The sequence below is a fragment of the Bemisia tabaci genome, chromosome 1 (assembly GCF_918797505.1).
Source record: "Bemisia tabaci chromosome 1, PGI_BMITA_v3".
NCBI lineage: Eukaryota > Metazoa > Arthropoda > Insecta > Hemiptera > Aleyrodidae > Bemisia > Bemisia tabaci.
In genome coordinates, this window is record NC_092793.1 from 76,294,178 (window position 1) to 76,317,332 (window position 23,155).

The window sequence follows — 23,155 nt, forward strand, 5'->3', positions numbered from 1 at the left end:
TTTTCACTGCCTATTTTGAATGAGTAAAAGAACATGAAAACTTTAAAATCTGCCGTAATTTTTCCGAGATGTGACAAAATAGGTACATTACTTGGATTACATTTTGCAATAAGGAACCACTATTCCTGGCTCTCCCATCAAAGCACATATCTGATCTGCGTAGGGAAACCAATGGCATGTTGTTTCTAAAATGGGCCAAAAATAGTTGTCCCTTATTGCAAAATGTAATCCATTTGAATGTGCTGCTATCGAGCTGATCATAACAGTGATTGTCACTTACTACGTTACGGTGCCTTCTCTAGTACCTCTTCGGGCCCATTTACGTCCAGAGTTATAACATTTCGGGTCTGTTTTTGTTCGTTCGAGGATTCCTAACTACCACTTCTTATTATCCTGTTTAATTTAAGCATAAAGTCTAGACATTAGACTGAAATGAAACATTCAAATTCAACAGTCATTGTTTTTATCAGCTCGCTTGCAGCACATTCAAATAATGCTTTTTGTCATAACTCGGAAAAATTACCTACGGCAGATTTTAAGTGTTCGCGTTCTTCTACCCGTTCAAAATAGGCAGTGAAAAAGTTGCAAATTGTGGTACCTATGTATGTATTTCATCTCTCCGTCGATGATGAGAAAATGTGTAAATCCACATGTTCTGGGGTGTAATGTCGGCGGCAGTCATGATCTTCTGCCATCAAGTCGAGGCGATACGCTTGAAGGCGCTCTGAGCAACTATTCCACCTCGGAAGTATTGCACGGTATCAGACGAAATTGAAGGCGCACTAACGTAGGCAAATTGACTGGTAGCGTTTATCGCACGATCTGCGACTCCTGTTCGCTCGATTTTTTTAAAACTCGGTGCCAGGTGGCATTTTTTGACGGAAAACCTGATACAATATAAACTAGGCATGTTCCAATTATCGATTCATAATAATTAGTCGAGCGCATAATAATTGATCACAGTAATCTATTTACAATTATCCGATTAATCGTCTAATCGATTGTTTGTTTATGATTAATCAGCAATTTGAGATTATGTTAAAAAAACGTGTCCCAGCTCCAAAAAATCTAACATTCAAAAGATTTTAGTGGTCAATCTAGCCATTTTTAGCACTTTTCGAAAGCAGCGATTAATTATCGATTATCGATTAATCGATTATTTTTCTGTCGATTGATCTCTCTTTCCCTCTCTTGTTTTTACAGCTTTTCTCCCAATTTTTGTGTCATTGTTTAATGTCTTGATCGATTAGCTACATAGTTCGATTACCGATTACCTGGGTCAGCCTAAGGTAACAGCAAAGACAAACACTACCTTATCAACAAGTAAATGTATGCCGCCTGAAGGCTTAAATGCTTAGCAATGTTTCAAAATTTCAGCTGACAACTTATTTCTTTCTTCACAAAGAGATGCATGTTTCACATGAAACATTTGAGAAAATTTTCTTCAAATTGTTAAGGTCATGTGCTACTGTCTTTGAGTAAATGAATGAATGGTCAAATGAAGCTTTGCAACGCAAATTAGTCTCTCTGGCTCTCTTCCATTATGAGAGGAAATAAAAACAGATTGTTATTTATGCCAGTGAAAATGGTTTTTATTGAGTTATCAATATGAGGGAAGCACAAATGAACTCGTGAAATAGAACAATTTAATCAGCATGACATGAAGCTCACATTACTGCTGTAGACACAATATTAAATAAAAGTTCACTTGCTCAAAGCAAGGAATCAATGTCGAGCCTACAAACTCCATTTTTTCAGACATAATACTTTTTATGTAAATAAGAAAACAAAGAATTTTAATTACTAAAAATTCAAGTGAAAATTCACTTGAATTCGGACATGCACCTCTTCCATTGATAACAAAAAACAGAAAATTTTACATACCTATTCAGTTAAATACTTGTACCGAGTTTGATACTAAAAGTTGATTATTTACTTGACTTCCGCCATATATTACGTAACTAAAAGATGCAAAATTGGTCCCTGTAGTAAGCGCTTACTATAAAAGAAAATCAAAGAAGCAACCTTTTTTAACCGTTCAAATTTTCTAAATCTTGCATTTTGGTAAAAAATGATAGCTGACGGCAGATGGTTGGCTAAAAATTTAAAAATGGCACATGAAGACTTACAGTAGTTCTATGACAGCTAAATACTAATACTAAAAACTTACAAGTACTTGTACTTAAAGACAAAAACAAAACAGATATGCGAAGTTGTTAACAAAACAAAGAAAAAACAAGAACTAAATACTAGCACAACCATGTTTTAAGCGACAAAATATCACATTTCACATAGAACTCAACAAGAACATTACCTTGGCAATGTTTACAAAATGCAGATGAAGGCTTTATTAAAGAAAACTAGAAGATATTAAAAGAATTGGGAAGAGAAAGAGGTGAGATTCTGTCAAACTTTAGTCTGAGGAGTAAAATTATCAGAGCAAACTAGTTGAAAGATAAAATGATCTAGAAACAGGCAAAAACGTCATGTTAGAAAATCGAATCACCCACCTCTCATCAATACCTGACTTTCGAGTAAAGAATCAAGACACAGCTGAAGAGAGTCTGTAATATTCTTTGAAACATTTCAGAACATTTTACTGCAGGATTTTTTTCATTGCACTGAGCAAATTTGAAAGAGTAAACCACAAGCCGAGGTGAGAAGTAAGCCTCTCGGCTTGTTTCCTCATTACGATTTCACGTAAAGCACACAGAACATATTAAAATCTCCCTAAATTGTGTCATAGAGAAAGAGTAACATTTCTTTCCTACAACATATACGATACATTCAAACTTCCTGCCTGCGAAAAAACCATAATCAACGGAGGTTACATTAGCCATTGACAACACCCTATACGTTAAGCAAATGACAGGAGCTCAGTTTAATAGCTATTCTTTTTCCTCCTCTGATACATGGTGCCTCTAAGCTTGTCAAATAAAAGTCACCACACAGGAAAGTTCTTTTATTGTATAACATACTGAAAGTAGTTTAGAGCTCGATTTGACTAGAATAAACATGGGCACTTTCAGAAAGAACACTGTGTATATCCTCAATTATGAGTTGATGACTTTGAAAAGTTTAAGTGCATCTGTCGTATTCTCTGTAACATTCCGATGAGAAAACATAAATTCTGGCGCAATAGGTATTCTATCTTTTACCATGTCTAGGGGTCCATTTTCTAATAAAGATCAGCTTAAATTGATTTCAAAGAGGGAGGAATCCCTTATGTTCCAAAGATGAGGTCCAACAACCTATTTTCTAAAGATCTCTCTTTATCCGTGGGTATAGGGTAGCTGGAAGAGATTTTATGCCAAAGCATTCAAAATTGAGCAATAAACATATCTATCGTGATAAAATGCATCTCTGCTCACAAATAAATAGAGGCTTCCTGGACATCAGAAAATGTAAAACGACCTTTCGCACAGATATTCACTCTTACTGGTTGTTTTAACATAATTTTTTTTAGAATATTCATATACAGTCCAAACAGACATCTTTAGCCTATTGCAAGAGTGCTAAAAAGGGCCTTTTATACTAAACATACGACTAAAAACAAAACTAAATATACAATCCAGGGTGGTGGGCCTTTTACTTCACTTTAAAAGTTACTATTTTTACTATCTCTCGGTTGAATTGATCTACAAATTTAAAAAATTGGCCTGCTTCATGCAAAATCAGCCTAACTAAATTTTACGTTACCTAATTCCCCCTCAAATTATATTTTTCCGACCGAAAAGGAAACAACATATGGCTTTGAAACAATCCATAAATTTCCTCCTGATTATGATAAATACACTGATGAAATTCAAACTCGGAGTGTTCCATATTTTTCTGTTAAACAAATAGGTAATCTATGATGCAGCTGATTTAATTTTGAGTAAGGTTGGCTTGATTAACCTTGATGTTATCAAGGCAGCAGATCATGCGCTACTAAAACTACCATGTCTCCTCAGGGAACTGGTATACAGCAAAAAAATAATTTCAATGTATATTTGTTTGAAACATTTTCTAGATAATATGAAGAACTTGGACTTAGTCTCACCTGCATCATTCATTTCCCTCCAGTAAAATTGGATAATAAAGGCCTTTGCAGGGGCGTGAATTGAGCTAAATACTAGTATTTACTTTGAGCATATCATTAGATCTGCAAAAATCACCGACTACAAAGGATCAAGCAAGGTTACGAAGCATTACAATTGGAGGCATTTAATTACAGGATGAGGTCACTGGGGGAATCATCATGGTTTAGAGTGTTATATCCACTGCTCCTCCGTCTCTCAGCCTGGATTGCAGCCAATCTTAGTGAACTGTGAGTTATACCGTAGGAGAAGTAGATTATGAAACCTGCCAACAAGATGCAATGGTAAAATGATAGACAATGATATAAAATAACATATTGACAGTGAAACTTCGGATGCGGGCATCTCGGTTTGCGGTGTTGCAAACTTCCTGCCATACTTAATCTTTTTAATAGGAAACTACTCGACGTCATTTCTTGAAAACTCAGGTGATTTTCCCTCTCTAAGTGAAGGATCTTTTGTGGAAATTTCAAGCCATGAGGTCGGTTTGGTCTTGATTTAAAAAATGAAATAAGACTAGAGATTTTGAAACATTGCAATCTAGAAGCGCGTGTGTGCAGTTTGACCGTCCATATAGTATTAAAATATGCACAAGTGTAACAATAACGACACTTCCATTAATTTCTTGAGTTGATTACAAAACTGAGTCAACGCAAAGCGCAGATTGACATTTTGTCAAATTTCTTTTTTCTGTAATTTAAAGTTTTCATTCAGATATTTGCACTACAGGAGCAAATCAAGCGATTGACACTCCCCCCCCCAAGAAAAAACCTCTGAGTGTTCACAATTTGATCTCCACAGGCTGGTCATGCAGTCAGCAACTATCATCGAACAAAGTCAGGAGGCCTTAAAATAGCTGTAATATGGATGATAGGAACTTACCGACAAAAAGCCAAGAGAGGAACCTGATCCACGTGTCCACGTCCAAGAGCAACATCAGATACAGGTTGAACATAACGCTAATCGCTGGTAAAATCGGCACAAATGGGACCTGCAAAAGACACATTTAGAAGTTACTAGGCTTTAGCATCTCTTTTATTTTGAATGTATCAAGGTGTAAAGGTTTTGAGCATCAGCCTCCATATTCTGTCTGAAAATTTGGGGGAAGAAGGGTTCCAGTATTGATTGCTCAATCAATTCACAAAGTTCCAGGAGAGAGAGGCAAAATATATTTTTTGCATCGTGTTCTTTCCAGATTTGACTCACAAGCAAAAATTAGCGTTTTCTTTACCCATCGATTCAAATTTTTTTCTCATCAAACAAACCGAAGCTTACACTTGAGCCAAAATGGGTAACAAAATTGATCAAAGGGTGCTTTACGATTAATTTATTTTTTATTCTAGCCTGCGGAAGTTTTCTTGAATAGTTTAGGAGTGTGTACTAAGCAAGAGATATTGTAGATTTTGGTGGAGCAGATTTACAGTTATTTGTTGGGCGGCCAATATTTCAGTGGCCGATCTGACTTAAATTGATGTTGATTTTTCTGCCTGAAGAATGTTTAAATTCGCAGATTTTTAAGTACACTAAACATGCTATTTTCTTATTTACAAGTTAATTTTGGACTTCGTAAGCATAGCTAAAAAGTTTGGTGTGAAACTGTAATGGTAGAACAAGCTTAGCGTGCTTCAATTCTTCCCTTATTTAGTGGTTCATTCTGCACCTACGACACTGTAATCTAAATTCGTTTGATTTTAGCATGGATTTTTTGACGCTTGAGAAAAAGTTGAACATGTAAGAATTGGAAGAATGAGATTACCTTAAACTGAAGCTCAACCAGGGATTTAGGTTGAAGACTTATTGAGAGCAGCAGGAGAGCCATTGCTGCCATTGTGATTGTCATGTATACTACAAAAGTTGATGAATCCAGAGATGTGTTGTAATTGGTCAGCGAAATTAGTAACATGGAGAGAATAACTGAAAAATTGAAACTGACAGTGTTATCTTCTTCATCTAATATAAATGACAAGGATACAAGTGAAAAGTTCTCTGTTATAACTAAAAACTTTTATGTATGGCGTCAGGAAAGGCAGTGGATGCACGTTACCAACAATTTGACTTATCTAAGGAGATATCAATGACTAAAATCTGAGGCCGTACGTCCCAAATGCGGTACTTCCATATTTACAGTTCATATTTTTATACTTGGAAAGAAAATGAGCTACATACATAGGTTGGAATTTTTTAGAGATTATGATGGATAGTTTTTCAATTGAAAAATAAACTGATGTCATTAACTGAAACGTGGGAGTTTATCCATTCATCAATAATTATTAATTTTCATAAGATTCAGAAGATAAACTGAAGAAAATTTGTGAAAATTGAGTGACTACTGAAAACAGTAATGTGTTAATACAGTAGCAAATGTGGCCAAAAGAGGAGAGAAAGTTCAAAACCAAATTAAACATGAAGAGAAAATGGCAAATGTATGTTTCTTGGTCAATAAAATAAAGTGATGTGACATCAAGGGAACAAGCTACGTTTGAACGACAACGTACATGCTACTTCGTTGCTCATTGCCAGCAATACTGTTGGTTAGCTAAGGTACCCATTTGGTACCTACTAAACTGACTAATTGGAAATGAAGGAGATAACAGTCCTATTTGAAAGTTTTTAAATAGAACACTTCATTAAATTCATACCGACAAATTGGATCACCTCACTTGTGATACCTAAGTTATGGCATTAGGCTGAAGGATGTCTTTTTTCAATTTTCTAGTAGATCTCTATAATCTAGTAGATCAATTAACTTCAGTACTGTGAATTTTAAAAAAAAAAAAAAAAAAAAAATCCAATCTTTGACAGGTTTTTAAATCGTCACTCTTTTTCCCATAACTTAAAAAATTGCTGGAGGCATATATGTTGAGTTACATTAAAAGAATTGGTAAAGAGCTTTTTGTACCAACAACAGGTCATAAAATTTAGAGATCTCTATTTGCAATAATTCTAAAAGAATGATTATTTGTTTGACTTGACTTGACTTGACCTGTTGAAGTAAACAATTGAAGACTAAGCTTGATATACTGACCAAAAATAATAGTTTCAACGGTAACAATTGCACTGGACAGGTAGGTGGGCCGCATATTGTTGTTCCAATTTATGAGCTGCGAAAAAACCTTTTGGAAAGTAATTTTTTCACCAAGAGTGGTCAATCTAGTGGACTCTACATACTCTGGATGAATTAAAACTGAATTTTCGTCCGGTTCATCTCGATACCTGGAAGAGGAAATTAATAATCAGAATCTAAGGTGACACCAATTCAATGAATTTCAAAATGTTTTATTTTTTAAAAGCTCAAATCCTGGAAAATTAGATTTCCTTACTACGATTGAAGCTTTGATAGATTAAAGACTTTAGAGAGCCAAGTCAATCGAGGCACATGCAACAGTAAATCAAGATTTTTTGGGGAAAAAATTGATTACCTACTATTTCCACTGTCAAATCAGATTTTAGGGGAAAAAGAGACAGGAAATTAGGGATAAAACCGAGTTTTCTCGTTGAATGATTATGGAATCTAGATTTTGCTGAGATGAAAATAAGATATTCAAATAAAGGACTACCTACATTAATTATTCATACACTTATAATTCATATTTTGATCCATCTAGGAATGATTAAAATTAAGCTACGATTGAAAATCTGTTTGCTTTTCTTTAAAGCACAATTGAATCGATAAAATCACATGCAATGAGGAAAAGTTCCTCTTTGTACTTGGATTGTTCCTGCTAAAATTTTGAAAACTACTGTTTTATCTGTTTGATCACATTGAGTTCCTGGAGTTTTCTACTTGTTTCACAATATAAGTCCATCAGGTTTCTTTAAGTTTTTGCTTTTAAAAAAATAGATACAAAAAAGTAATTAAATTAAACAGCACCGTTAAAATACAAGGCATCCCAAATGAAATGCTAAAAAACTTTAAGAATCAATTCCTCAGACCTATAGAAGACTGTTTTGGTCTATGACATTTTTTCGTCTGACCCATTTCAAAAAATTTTTTCGAGGAACACCCCTCCCTCTCCAATCTCCATGGTTTTAGTTTTTACTTTTTTCTATAAAGAACATATAAATCCCAATACCTGTCAGCCTTATTTTTCTTGTCGTTTTGTTGATAACTAAATTATGGCTACATTACTATGGCTACGATTTAAGACATCAATTTTTTTCGGGAGACTTTGAGGGGCCACATTCCCCCTTAAAGTAACTAAAAAAAAGAATATCTTGGAGCATTATAGTATCATTTTGGTCTAAAAAAGATGTAGGACACCCTTTACTTGCACATTAAAATACAAAAGTAAAAAGAGAGAGAGAAAATAAAAAAGACAAACCTCAAAATTAGAACACAAACAGCGACAAGTGTAAATGCCAGCAAAGTTCCAATGGACATCAAATCAACCAGCTGCTTGAGATTAAAGATACCTCCCAACACTCCTGAAACCATCAGACAAACATAATCAAAGCTCAATTTCAAAATTATTATATTTCTCAAACTTTGGTACTTCTTGCTTCTGAGCAAATGAGGAGCTACAACTTTTGGCTCATCCATATAAGCACGTTTCTGCATGAGAAAACTAATGACACTTATGTTGTTTTCGAGAGAGTCAAAAATAGCAGTTTCTTATTGACAACTGTGATCTGAATAATGTGTAATGAACAGCCATTAGAATTCAGCCGACGAGTAAAAGATAAATGCCTACTTACCAGCAATAATGGATGTGACCAGTGTTGCGGTGAAGGGTGTTCCAAAAGCTGGATGAACAGATGCCAGGAACTTATACATCAACCCATCATTTGCCATTGAATAAACAACCCGAGGAATTGGCAGGAGTGCCCCAATCAAACTGGAAAATGAATGAGACTTCGGTTCAACTTTTATCAAGGATAAAAAAATTAAAATTCTTCTTTTCCTTCTTGGGGGCTGTTCCTGTGTGATCCTGAAAATTGGATTTGTTTAAACCTTCCCCTTCAGCTCCTCATTCAGACAATCAGACATCTCATCAGACATTTGCAAATTATAGGTCTCTTTTTGAATTTAAAATAAAATCATCAAATAAATTATGCTGCGTTGGAAACCTAGACATGTTATTTTGTTTATGTTTCTCACTCATCGTCACTTCTTGTGATGATTAAAAATAAAAGATTGAAGTGAATCCTTTACCTGGCAAAGGTTCCAACTATGCCTCCAACAGTGACAATCCATTGAACCCAAGGCCACCCAAGTTGACTGAAGACATATGGTAATGGAGCATTGACATCCTAGAATAGAAAAGTACAAAGATTACTTCAGAAAATAAAATACAGTAGCATTAACAAGTATTACTGCAGTCAGAGAAAAACAATTTCAAAACATTATAATGTAACTTTGAACTCACTGATAGACTGCTTCTCACTTTTTATACGAAAGGCGAATAATGCTTTTACTTCATGGAGACGGAAACTTAGAGAAATAATCTGCTCTCAAGGATAAGTTTTTCATCAATCATTCACTTCAAAAAAAAAAAAAAATCTTGGATCCCACTTACAAACTTGATTTACAGAGGGAAATATGAACGACAAGTTTCCGAATGGCACAATAAATTTCTTTTGAACTGAAATTTTGCTAAAATATATTGTAATTTCATATTTCATTGTAATTTTCATTAATTTTTTCATGTATTGTAATTTAACATACATTATATATTTCGACGGTGCAAGTCGGCAATCACATAACTCGTTTGCGGTGTCTGAAAATCTCCGCAACTATGTTATTTTTTTAAAGGAGAACAAATGGACATGATTCCTTGCAGTTTTTGCAGAATTTTCCTCGCACATTGAAGAAAAATCACTGCAGTTTTAAGGAATTAGCGTTGAGTAGTTTTCCGTTAAAAGAATAAAGTATGACAGGAAGTCCGCGACGTCGCAAATCGAGTTATGTGATTGCCGACTTTCACCGTCGATTTGTAATTTCATTCAAACAGGACTGAATAATCTGTTTTAAAAGTATTCGTGGAATTCCTATAAACTTTCTTCAGAAAATTTCCTTAAATTGATAGCAATTTTTATTGAAAGCAGTATTTGAAGATAAACGAGCGTACCTGTAAATAGTAAGGCCACATTAGGGTCAAAACAGTAGCAACTCCACAATACAAAATACAAATGATAGTCAACGAGAGAATTATTGACAAGGGTAGAGCTTTTTGTGGGTTCTCTACCTCCTCACCTACAAAAACAAAACACCATCGTTAATTACGCTTTAGGCAGTGAAAACTTCTAAACTTGTTCCTTTAAACTGTGTGTAAAATGCTTTTATTAGCTTTGTGACGTTCTATTAGAGAAAACGGACTATTTTAAATTTGCTCAACTTGTACGGCGAAGACTATGTCATTTCCTTAAAAAATTGGATATCATAAAAGTGAATTGAGGCATCAAGCGGTTGATATTTCATTTGGTGAAATACTGTCCTGAAAGGAGAATGCTACAACTTTTCCGTCAATCTCTTGGCAACAGTCTATTGTTGCAAACACAAGCGTATTTTATTCAAAAAAAGAACTTAAATTCTTCATTCCAACTTGGTAAAAAATTTGTGTAGTTAGTGTAGTGAAAAAAAAACCCATTAAAATATTTCCCTTTCATCTACTGACTGGAACTAAAAACTTACCTGTGGTGGTAATACAATCGAAACCAACAAATCCATAGAAACATGTTGCTGCTCCTGCTATTGCACCTGTGACACCATACGGAAAGAAACCACCAACGCCAAAACCAGGGGGCACTTCTGGAGGCTTCAATGCCCAGTTGTGAAAGTTAGCTACAATCATAACAAAGGACTGATTGATAACTTGATGCATGATTAATTTTCCAGACAGAGAATCACCAATCATTAGAGGTAAATTAACGGAAGTTATAAAAAGCTCAAGCTCAAAAAGTTGTTTGCATTACGTGAAACATATTCTAAAGTTTAGAAGGTGGACCGTCACCTAAACTTTAGAGCAAAACGGATGGAAAAGGACCCTACAACAAAACAGCCAAATCGGCCTAAACACGGAATCGTACGATTTTCTCAGGGATGATAGAGGGTCTTCCCAGACACTCAAAACTGGTCATATTTTTTGCCTAACTCCCAGGGAAAAGGGGGGAGAGGGGGTCAAAGTCAAAACCTTTAAATTAGCATAACTTCTCAACGGTTTGTCGTAGAAAGATGATCTTGGTGTCAAAATTTCCAGAAAAATGAGAGCTTTCAGAATATATGTATGAAATTGATTAAATTTTAAAATTTGACCCACTTTTGGGGCATTTTACAAGGTCCCCCTTTCGTAAATTTTCGTTTTTTGAGATTTTCGGTTGTTCGGTTCGCACGGATCAAAACAAAAACAATTTCAAATAAGAGTAGAGCGTTTAAGCTTTAAAAGAAGCCCAAGATGATCTTGGGGAAATGATTAGAAGCGGAGTTATGAGTCTTCAAAGTTGACGCGGCGCGCGGGAACCTTGTATGTTCCGAGTCTCAAGGTCACCTGCGCGCCCCGGATTGCCTGCAGGTTGCAAGTTTTTGTGTTTTTATGCCTCTGTAGGTCATTTTTAATGTAAATCATTCAATGAAGATAGAATAATCGAAATTTTTTAATTTTACGGGAGGAGCGAGAGGGGGCTTAGAGTATCAACCATTATGTCCATCATACCTCATTAAACATTTGCTGACGATGACGATTCTGCTCTTATAATTTAGAGGAAACCATGGACCCTCAGTTCAAATATACGTATGATCCATACAGAACTGAACCATTTAGAAATTATAACCCATTGATGCCAAATTTTGGGGTACCCCTAATTTTAAAATATTTTAATTGAGCTATAAGCTACAGCGCTTGACGGAACTCACATGGTAAAGCCAAATAGTTTCTCGTTGAAGCAGACGAGCTTTGAGCTTCAAAACAAGTCTCAGTTATTCTTGAGGGGGCTATTTGAAACGCAGTTAAAATTTTTTGACGTTAATGTGGTGTGCCTCGCCGAAGGCCCATTGTGTAAAATTAAAAAATTCTAATTAAACTATCTTCATTGAATGATTTACATTAAAAATGACCTACAGAAGCATAAAAACACAAAAACTTGCAACCTGCAGGCAATCCGGGGCGCGCAGGTGACCTTGAGACTCGGAACATACAAGGTTCCCGCGCGCCGCGTCAACTTTGAAGACTCATAACTCCGCTTCTAATAATTTCCCTAAGATCATCTTGGGCTTCTTTTAAAGCTTAAACGCTCTACTTTTATTTGAAATTGTTTTTGTTTTGATCCGTGCGAACCGAACAACCGAAAATCTCAAAAAACGAAAATTTACGAAAGGGGGACCTTGTAAAATGCCCTAAAAGTGGGTCAAATTTTAAAATTTAATTAATTTCATACATATATTCTGAAAGCTCTCATTTTTTTGGAAATTTTGACACCAAGATCATCTTTCTACGACAAACCGTTGAGAAGTTATGCTAATTTAAAGGTTTTGACTTTGACCCCCTCTCCCCCTTTTCCCTGGGAGTTAGGCAAAAAATATGACCAGTTTTGAGTGTCTGGGCACTTCTGGAGGCTTCAATGCCCAGTTGTGAAAGTTAGCTACAATCATAACAAAGGACTGATTGATAACTTGATGCATGATTAATTTTCCAGACAGAGAATCACCAATCATTAGAGGTAAATTAACGGAAGTTATAAAAAGCTCAAGCTCAAAAAGTTGTTTGCATTACGTGAAACATATTCTAAAGTTTAGAAGGTGGACCGTCACCTAAACTTTAGAGCAAAACGGATGGAAAAGGACCCTACAACAAAACAGCCAAATCGGCCTAAACACAGAATCGTACGATTTTCTCAGGGATGATAGAGGGTCTTCCCAGACACTCAAAACTGGTCATATTTTTTGCCTAACTCCCAGGGAAAAGGGGGGAGAGGGGGTCAAAGTCAAAACCTTTAAATTAGCATAACTTCTCAACGGTTTGTCGTAGAAAGATGATCTTGGTGTCAAAATTTCCAGAAAAATGAGAGCTTTCAGAATATATGTATGAAATTGATTAAATTTTAAAATTTGACCCACTTTTGGGGCATTTTACAAGGTCCCCCTTTCGTAAATTTTCGTTTTTTGAGATTTTCGGTTGTTCGGTTCGCACGGATCAAAACAAAAACAATTTCAAATAAGAGTAGAGCGTTTAAGCTTTAAAAGAAGCCCAAGATGATCTTGGGGAAATGATTAGAAGCGGAGTTATGAGTCTTCAAAGTTGACGCGGCGCGCGGGAACCTTGTATGTTCCGAGTCTCAAGGTCACCTGCGCGCCCCGGATTGCCTGCAGGTTGCAAGTTTTTGTGTTTTTATGCCTCTGTAGGTCATTTTTAATGTAAATCATTCAATGAAGATAGAATAATCGAAATTTTTTAATTTTACGGGAGGAGCGAGAGGGGGCTTAGAGTATCAACCATTATGTCCATCATACCTCATTAAACATTTGCTGACGATGACGATTCTGCTCTTATAATTTAGAGGAAACCATGGACCCTCAGTTCAAATATACGTATGATCCATACAGAACTGAACCATTTAGAAATTATAACCCATTGATGCCAAATTTTGGGGTACCCCTAATTTTAAAATATTTTAATTGAGCTATAAGCTACAGCGCTTGACGGAACTCACATGGTAAAGCCAAATAGTTTCTCGTTGAAGCAGACGAGCTTTGAGCTTCAAAACAAGTCTCAGTTATTCTTGAGGGGGCTATTTGAAACGCAGTTAAAATTTTTTGACGTTAATGTGGTGTGCCTCGCCGAAGGCCCATTGTGTAAAATTAAAAAATTCTAATTAAACTATCTTCATTGAATGATTTACATTAAAAATGACCTACAGAAGCATAAAAACACAAAAACTTGCAACCTGCAGGCAATCCGGGGCGCGCAGGTGACCTTGAGACTCGGAACATACAAGGTTCCCGCGCGCCGCGTCAACTTTGAAGACTCATAACTCCGCTTCTAATAATTTCCCTAAGATCATCTTGGGCTTCTTTTAAAGCTTAAACGCTCTACTTTTATTTGAAATTGTTTTTGTTTTGATCCGTGCGAACCGAACAACCGAAAATCTCAAAAAACGAAAATTTACGAAAGGGGGACCTTGTAAAATGCCCTAAAAGTGGGTCAAATTTTAAAATTTAATTAATTTCATACATATATTCTGAAAGCTCTCATTTTTTTGGAAATTTTGACACCAAGATCATCTTTCTACGACAAACCGTTGAGAAGTTATGCTAATTTAAAGGTTTTGACTTTGACCCCCTCTCCCCCCTTTTCCCTGGGGGTTAGTCAAAAAATATGACCAGTTTTGAGTGTCTGGGAAGACCCTCTATCATCCCTGAGAAAATCGTACGGTTCCGTGTTTAGGCCGATTTGGCCGTTTTGTTGTAGGGTCCTTTGTTGTAACACAGGAATAATATACTGATTTTACAATTTCGAATTGCAAAGACTAGCAATATTCTGATAACTGATTACAAGTTTAAAAAGATTAAGTGAGCAGAAAGAAATAATCCTCGTTTTAATTATCTGTTCTTGTGGGACAATGATTGTCATTCTTCGGCATTACTTTTTGAAAAAACTGTACCTAGACCCAAACTCAGAGGAGAGAGATGATGAGTGGGCCAGTATTTTTATTTTACAAAATTATGAAAAAATAATTCCTTAAGGATACTGTCACTTTTTCAAGGCTTCAACTAAAGCTCTACTCTATTACTAGGGCTCATTATTAATGAAGATTCCTTATAAATGGTGAATGGACGATGGTTTTATATGGCAATGTACCTTCAAAACATCCAACTCCTATGACGATCAGCATGACAGAAACATTGATCACCACCAGCACATTGTTCATTTGGGCTGACTCTTTAAGACCAATGCTTAGAGCAACTAAAAAACCAAAAAACGAACAGGTATTAGCTACAGCAATTTTTCGGGCGAAAATTTCAAATAGGAGACATTTTATAATAGGAAATTTCAAAAGGAAAAAGTCGAAAAATCAGGTTCATCATTTTCCCTGGAAGTTGTGTCTCCTCAATTCCTGACGGTTTACAAGATCTAAAAACTTACATAGTCCCAATTTTTTCGAATTTTATTTTTCACACAGTTTCCCCTGATCAAATTTCAGCTATTTGTGGTGGTTGTGACCATGAGACCATGTTGGACCATGGTCCTGAGTTTCAAAACAAATATGCAGCACCTGCCGCCATTTTTGGAAATGGAGCAAATGAGCATGAGATATCTAGTTTGGCTGAACAAACAGCATGCATGATTTCAATAAAAAATATATCAAATAAAAAGAACGAACGTGCCGGTTGTGAAGTCCAAAAGAACAGAACTATTACTTGCCAACTGATGTTGTCGCGATTCTCCAAAAACATCAACCTGGTAAATACAAATACTTCCTCCCACTTCAGAGCATCCCTGGACAACTCCGACCAAATTACGTTTGTGCTTCTCTTGCACTTTTTGGTATGAACATTCATCTCGATGAGTCTGGCTGTGACAATTGTGAGTTAACTTTTCTGAACACTCTTATCTGCTTGTGAACGAATTATACTGCGGATTTTTCATCTTTAATTTCTTGTTTCTCAAAGAAGGAATTTTTTATAAATATTTAACGATGCGTAACTCCTCGAAAAACGTTTTACTCTTTGAGTTGTATCAGTGCAAGCTAGGAACCATGGTGTAGGGACTTGTAACTGTCATGAGTTTGGCACTGTTCAAAAGGTAAAAATGATTGAAAAAACATGAATGTAAGGCAATTCTTTTACATAACTTTTCAGAGAAAAGTGTTTTCTTCAAATTTAGGCCAAAAAAATAGGAGTACCTAGAATACAATAATATGCTGATAAAATACTACGGACAAGAGTATCCCCTATTTCAAATTTTTGTCATTTTATTCTTATCAGTTCCAAAATGTATGCATGTTAGTAATTTTTGAATTGAAAAAATGTCTTAATTTTTCATATTTTCTGGATTCATCAGTATTCATCATTATTCTGGATCATATTTTCTTGTAACGAATAATTCAAACATCGCTTGGATTTTGAAAAAATTTCTCTTCAATGGCAGATTAACAGAAAATGATTAAAGTGATGATTCAGTGTTAAAAGCATATAAGTTAAGGCAAAAAAACTTTATGATTTCTGACTTAAATCTCGCTGTTTATGCTTGACATCTAAGAACATAGAAGCCGATGATATTAGAGTTTGGTGACACAATCAAATTTCTTGAGAAACTCTATGCCAGTCATTGAACAACTTGGAAAGAGTCAGTGGTTCCTTTTTTATTTTGACTTGCACTTGAAGGTATGTGGTTGGAAGTAATATTTCAAACAATTTATTTTTCCAAAATGCATGATGTACATTTTTTTCTCCCTGCTCAGAAAATGCCTCAGCAAGAATGCAATTCACAATGGCTTTTAAGTCACTGTTTACTCCCTACAATACACATTACAAAATGGTCAAGTCTTTATCAAATGCTTGACAAAAATTTAGAGGGAAGACTTTAGATTATAAATACATTTTAATGTGCCACACTTATCAAAATCATCGACTTATTTAAATATTTGGAACATTTGAATAGTGTGGGGAAGTGAGGGCATATCTATTTCTGATACAATTAAATAAAGCTAGCATTAGCATTGATACATACAGAAACCTTCATTTAGGTAAATGACAGAGATAAATAAAGAAATAAATGAATAAATAAAAAAAAACGCATAATTCAAATTAAACCTGCACCTTCAAGGAAGTATTTAGGGATGTTGATACTCACTTCCTAGAAAAATGCAAATGGCACATGTGAAAAAGTCAAAGTATGGAGACAAGAAGGGCATATTATCAATTTGGTAGACCTCACGAAAAGTTGCCTCCATTGTTCCATTAAACAAAGAGTCTAGGTAAACACTCAGACCTCGAGCGACACTGGATGCACCTGAGACAGAGGAAAATTCCAAGATATTTTTAAGGCTGATACGAGGAGGGAGAGGGGGCAGCGAGAGAAAGAAACAAAATAGTGAGGAAAAATCTAGTGGGAAAAATCAGAGAGCAGTACTGAAAACCCGTTGCTTGGCTGTCTAATTTAGTTAAAACTTGTATTTGTTCTAATTAGAAAAAGGACTACGCAGAGAAAATCAAATAATTTGTCCCTGGATAATTTTTTATATTATTTTATATGATGTTCTTTACAGACTCCTGAGCAGGAGGTTTTGATCAATTTTTTCATAATTTATCTTGTTTTGGAAAGACACAACAGAGTACGAAGTTATTTAAATTTTATTATACTGTATCCAACAGAAGAAGGCTGTGGTGTTCCGGCCGAAACGGCTTGGTTTTATTACTTTATTTTAGCCTTGCTAGGTGCCCGCTTTTCGTATGATTTTGTCTTGTCATGTGCTACTGAGTACAACAAAAATATCTCATAAAGTTACGTATATGCATGAATATTCGCACAAAAAGAGACCTCAGGACACAAAAATATCAAACCTAACCAGAGCAACTATGGTTTGAAGGCCACAACTTAAGAAATATAGCTTCTAGGAAAATCTACTTAAAATCCTAGTTTGCCATATTTGGGATAAATAATTGCTGGATAACTTTGTGCTGCCTATTGGAACAAAAATGAACTGGGTTACTTTCATTGAAATGAGAAAATTCAATTTTTTGCCCCAAGTCGACAAAAAATTATTTTTCTGGGTATTGAAAATTGTGCTTCCATTCACTAAGGTCCCTGTTCCCATTAACAGTTCCATAAGGGTTTATGGCAAAGTTATACCTTTTTCATGTCACTATCTCCAATTCATAGAATTCATCAATCCTGAGCATTATTAACTACTCAAGAAAATCTGATGATGAGATAAAAGAGATTACAAGAAACTTACCGAGAATATATTCCATGATGACAACCCATCCAATGATAAAAGCCATGAGTTCTCCGACGGTTATATAGGCATAGAGATACGCAGATCCAGCCTTTGGAGCTCTTGAGCTGAGCTCAGCATAACAGATTCCTGTGCAGAAAACAGAGAAACACCTATAATCTCTCTACGATGGGTTTACTTTGAAACGAATGGAAAAAATAAAAAAGGATGATATTCCACCACTCTCCTTCATAATATGTAAGCAGAGTTTTTTTATTTCGCATGAACAGTTGAAACAGTTTTCAGGATTGCCAGAAAAAGAAGCGAGCTGACATTAATGATACCAAAATTTTAAGACAAACCTAGAGACATCCTTGACTTTGTAAAGCTCCTTAAGCACTCCTCAGTTGTAAATCAATCCCTCCAGAGAAAGGTATTATCAAAAACCTCATGGAGGCACTTTCCCAAATTAAACACGTCATCTAATTTTAGGACTGATTTTAAAAATTTTATTCATTAATTAACAGATTAATTTACCTTAGCAAAATTTCATTTGTTTACTCAATCCCCTGTTGCTTAGGTTTAGGTACTTTCCTTTCTTTTTTTTAAAAAAAAAAACTTTGCTTGACTTTTTAAAAAGCATACAAGGTGCTTAAGATTTTTGCCTTTTGTGGATGTCTTAGGCAGACTTACCGGAAAGGACACATGCAAAGGCAGCCAGAACAAACGAGAGAACAACACTGGGACCGGCAACATTTTTGGCAACAGCACCTGGTAGAACATAGATCCCAATTCCAAGCGCACTTCCAATACCCAAAGCTGTCAGGTCATAAGTGGTCAAAACCCTTTTGAGTTTTGAATCCTCTTTCCCTGCATTTGTATATGTCTTCCGCTGCAAAAGTGAATCCCAATATGAGACCATTTTCACACATCACACCTGGAAAATGAAAATAAAAGAAGTTAAATAGAGATGCATGGACAGAGATTTCCAGATTAACATGAGAATGGCGTCATAGCAGAAATTCTAAACTGAATTCTTCGAATTTCAGAATCGAGTGATGGAGCAATAGAATGCAAAAACTATGCTATGCGGTTGATGCATGAAAATAATCACAATGATAGGTACGAAACAATGCCTAGTATAGTTTTTTCTTCCAATCTCACTGAATTAGGTAAAAATGTGAGGGACATTATCCTTGAATATTTCTGATGGCCTGACGAGAAATCTGGAATTTTCCTTCTACAACTTTATCGAAGACCATTGATACATATACTGGTATTTTGCTGTTTCTCTTCAGTCCAATTTCAGCGAACATAGAGCTGAAATTTTACATATTTTATCTGGTCTTAAAAAAATTAGGAGAATAACTATAGTAGGAAATTGAACATTTTTCACTACAATGGGTATTGAATAAAAGTATTTTCAAACAAATCACTTCACCCATATCAGCTAGATAGATATGTCCGTCCAAATGGTCACCAATAAAATAAATTTTATCGGTAAATTTGGGTCTATCATTTCAATTATTGTCTTAAATTATGTTAAACGATGCTATTTTAGTGAATATTTTACAATAGACAAGTTGCTCATACAGCTCTCTTCTTTTGGATCTGCCAAAACCCAGGTAGAACCTCAGGGAGGAAATAAGCTGATAATTATGTATTTAGCAGGAAAGCAGGGTTAGAATTGGAAGGGGGAAGGAAGTACAGGTAGGAGAAAACTTAACTCGTGGTAATCTGAGTAATTGCTTCAAAGATCAATAAAATGGATAAGAGAAGATGACCCCTGCTACATTTGATTTGAAGCTAATTGGATAATTACTCTTAGATAAGATAAGCTTGAATCAGAATCAATTTCTCTATGTTGAAATAGAAAATGATAAGACTCAATGAGATATGCCATAGGTACTGATAAAAAATATAAAAGAGTTCATTTACAGGTCAATGTTCAAAAGACACCATTACAATTTGGTACTACTACGTAAAAAGAGGCCAAGAAAAATATTTTGATTTGCGTAAAGAATACGTACTACAAGACGAGAGAGTACTTATTTTGCTTCAGAGCTGTTTTTGAATAGAATAAGATATTTCTCGACAGAAATAGACTTTCAGTGGAAAAAAATAATACAGACAAATACCACAGAAATTAAAAAACTTCAAGAAAGTCCCTAAACTGAAACAGCTAAAAGCAAATAGGTATCTTAAGTGAGGATGATTTTTGACAAAAATCCACACACAGTGGAAAAAACTAAGCTAAATTATTCGTCAAAAAGCATAAAAGAAACTATCAGCCCATGACACATTCAGTAAGATGAAAACAACCCTAAAATGCAGAACAAAGCTAAAAAAAAGTGAGAGTAACCTGAAACATTTTGGTTGATTGTGCAGCCCTTATCAATCAGAACAAAATTAAACAAACTGGAAAATATACAAATCAACAAAAATAGAGAACATGAGACAGAGAATTTTTTTTATATAATTTAATAATCTAAAAGTTAGAAAGTTTTTTCTTTGGCAGCACAGGTTCTTATATTTTAAGTTTTTTTAAATTATCATTTAAATAGTTTGGCCAAAAAATTTCGGATTCTCACTAAATTTTTCAGTCTTGTTTTTCAGCTTACAACCAACAAACCAACCAGCTTACCAACAGGGGTGAAGAAAGTTACAAGCATTCTCTGGAATTCCTTTGGCCTTATCCGATATTAGATAAAAATTCATAATCAGTTCCACCTGAAGACTTAAAAGAAAACCCTCCTTTTGACCCCTAGCAAATACGCTTGTCGACTACCTAAACACGCTAAAAAAACAAAAATGTTATGATCTAACAGGGTGTCTTGTTTTTACCCTTCTCACTATGGTTCTACCCTCATGTGCCATGTCTTGCGACTGCCCTAGTCCAGTACCGGTGGCTTGGAGAGAAAGTTTCTGATTCTATAAAGTCTAAAGTAATACGTAGTAATAACGTATGGTACATTAAATATCAACTCACAATTGATCCTGCACGAGATGAAGTCCGAATATGGGCCAAAGTCGAGTCTTGGTGTCAAATGTCGATTTATAAAGCCTTATCAATTACAGCATGGCCGCAAATTTCGGTCAATCTTACCGATTACAGGGAGCTGGAAACAAAAACACAGGGATATAAAAAATTTACATAGGTACCTAATAAATGGCACAATAAATACATTATAACATAATAAATTATTTACATGATATGTAGATATCGTAGAATTTGTTCAGTGAAGCATCACATTAATTCCATCAGGTAGTTTCATTTACTATTCTTCCTTTTCAGAAATATCTTGATCTTCAAATTTTTCATGAGAAAAATAGGTATACATGAGAACCAGGAGATATCACTTGAACAAGAGCTTTAGATCAAATGGAGAAGTCATAATCTAAAGTCAAATTTTTTTAATTTGAAGTGTGTTTTCCTCAAAGGAAAAAAATATCAATGTTTTCAGGCACCGACACTGTTTTCAGACAGTCCTCTGACGAGACCATCTAAAATGTAACCAACTGCTATTGATATTTTTTCAAGAGTGGGACACTCCAAGAAATGCTTGTAAAAATAGAATTTTCCTTAGAAGGTAACTTGTATAAAACTGTACAAGAAATTTAAATTTAATGCTCCTTTTAGAAACGTGAGATGCATATTTACCTTAGTACTTAAACCATGTTTTGAGAACTGTTAGGGACACACTTACCTTACGATGAGCTAGAGGAGGAGATGTTTTTAATCGAAAATTAAACCGTTATCACATCAAATAGTTACAGGAAGAAATAAAAACTGTTAACTAGGACACTCTTTCCTTTTTTTGGAGCAGGCCCCTTCAAACGTGACTGCGGATTAACTGTTCCTCCTTCCTCTAACACCCATGACTAGATTTGGGTAGAGTCAAGCCTATGAGGCAATGTAATTTCACAATGGACCATCAAAAAATCGTAGAGAGAAACTAGTTTTGGGAAGAATAGATGGGCCCATGCCCTCAGGGAGAATGGTGAAACTTTGACAAAATAAGTGAATATAACCTAACTTAAGATGCAACACACTTAGACGATTGCGATATACAAATGGACCTACAGACAGTGTAAAATTAGAGTCCTTATCACTTTAGCCGAACTCCGAACTATAATTTCAGTAGTTTCTTTAAGGAAAAAGCGAGGGAGGATAAAAATAGATGCTGATAAAGTCTTGAGCAAAGGGAAAGGGAGATAACTTACCTCAGCAAATGAACGACAGGAAGTGAAAACGTGAAAGACGGTCTGCAGAACTGAGGGAAATCCGCAAAAATCTTCGTTATCATTAGTTGATAACGTTCGCAATTCCGCAGTTCTTAAGATTGGCGAATTAATTATCTTTGTTAAAACGCAGGTGGGTTGTTACATAACACCATAACGGCGCAAACTACAAAGTACTATCCTACTTTTTCACATGATCTGGATCTAACGAATGAATACATGTGTGAGGAATAAAGTTGTGAAAATTACACCGAACAAAATGTAGTTAACGGTCATTGACACGTGCATGTTCAAACAGCAAGTGAACTATTCGATTCGAACTCTCAAAAAATAATGACCAAAACTTTACGTGCTTTACTGTTTATAATCAAGAATCAACTGGTGTCTTATCAGAACTAGGACAATGTAAACAATCTAGCATACCAACATTACGAACAAACTTGCACTTGTCTCTGAAAAATACTGAACACTACACACTTCCGAGAGAGAGAAATCGAATACTTTTTGCCTTAATATAAAAAAAAATATGTATTGCTAGCTTGAAAATACATGTAAAAGCGAGAAATTTGTTGAAAATCATTTATTAAAACATGAATAACTCTTTCATAAAGGCCCGTCACAGGTGAAAATCTAGTGTATTATTTGGTGAATTTGCTTTTTGAACGTAGCAGCGGGAGTTTTAAATTGCCGAATTTAAGATCATGAGGTGCTCTACTTTGTTTTCCCAGGTGAGTTTCTTTCGTTACCACTTATAGAATTTGAATGAACTGGTGCGTTAGAGTCTTCAGGGAAATTTCACGCTTAAATACATACAGGCTTGTAATGATTAAAACTAGACTCTCAGCATTAAAAGAAATAAAATGAAAGAGCTCAATAGTAGCTCAATAGGTGGGAACCCACCTACTTACTTGTATTTGATAATTTTTACTTAAATTATTCATTCATACATATTTAACTTTTAATAC

At 35.2% G+C, this 23,155-nt stretch overlaps 1 protein-coding gene across 3 annotated transcripts; it reads right to left on the reverse strand.

The window, feature by feature from the left end:
* Nucleotides 1-1,564: 1,564 nt before the first annotated feature.
* Nucleotides 1,565-22,581, reverse strand: LOC109036372 (high affinity cationic amino acid transporter 1). 3 transcript variants are annotated; one of them, XM_019050554.2, is made up of 15 exons: nt 22,173-22,581; nt 20,938-21,067; nt 18,642-18,885; nt 17,970-18,098; nt 16,865-17,023; nt 14,870-14,974; nt 10,711-10,860; nt 10,148-10,272; nt 9,232-9,329; nt 8,775-8,914; nt 8,402-8,504; nt 7,105-7,292; nt 5,836-5,993; nt 4,962-5,070; nt 1,565-4,344 (listed from the first exon to the last, which is right to left on the reverse strand). In XM_019050554.2, exons 3-15 carry the CDS (start codon nt 18,868-18,870, stop codon nt 4,211-4,213), a joined length of 1,827 nt encoding a protein of 608 aa, XP_018906099.2. In that variant the 5' UTR covers nt 18,871-18,885; nt 20,938-21,067; nt 22,173-22,581; the 3' UTR covers nt 1,565-4,210. The 3 variants fall into 3 exon arrangements, with proteins under 3 accessions (XP_018906099.2, XP_018906100.2, XP_072162292.1); XM_019050555.2 differs by lacking the exon at nt 22,173-22,581 and adding an exon at nt 21,656-22,065; XM_072306191.1 differs by lacking the exons at nt 20,938-21,067; nt 22,173-22,581 and adding an exon at nt 19,542-19,559.
* Nucleotides 22,582-23,155: the final 574 nt, after the last annotated feature.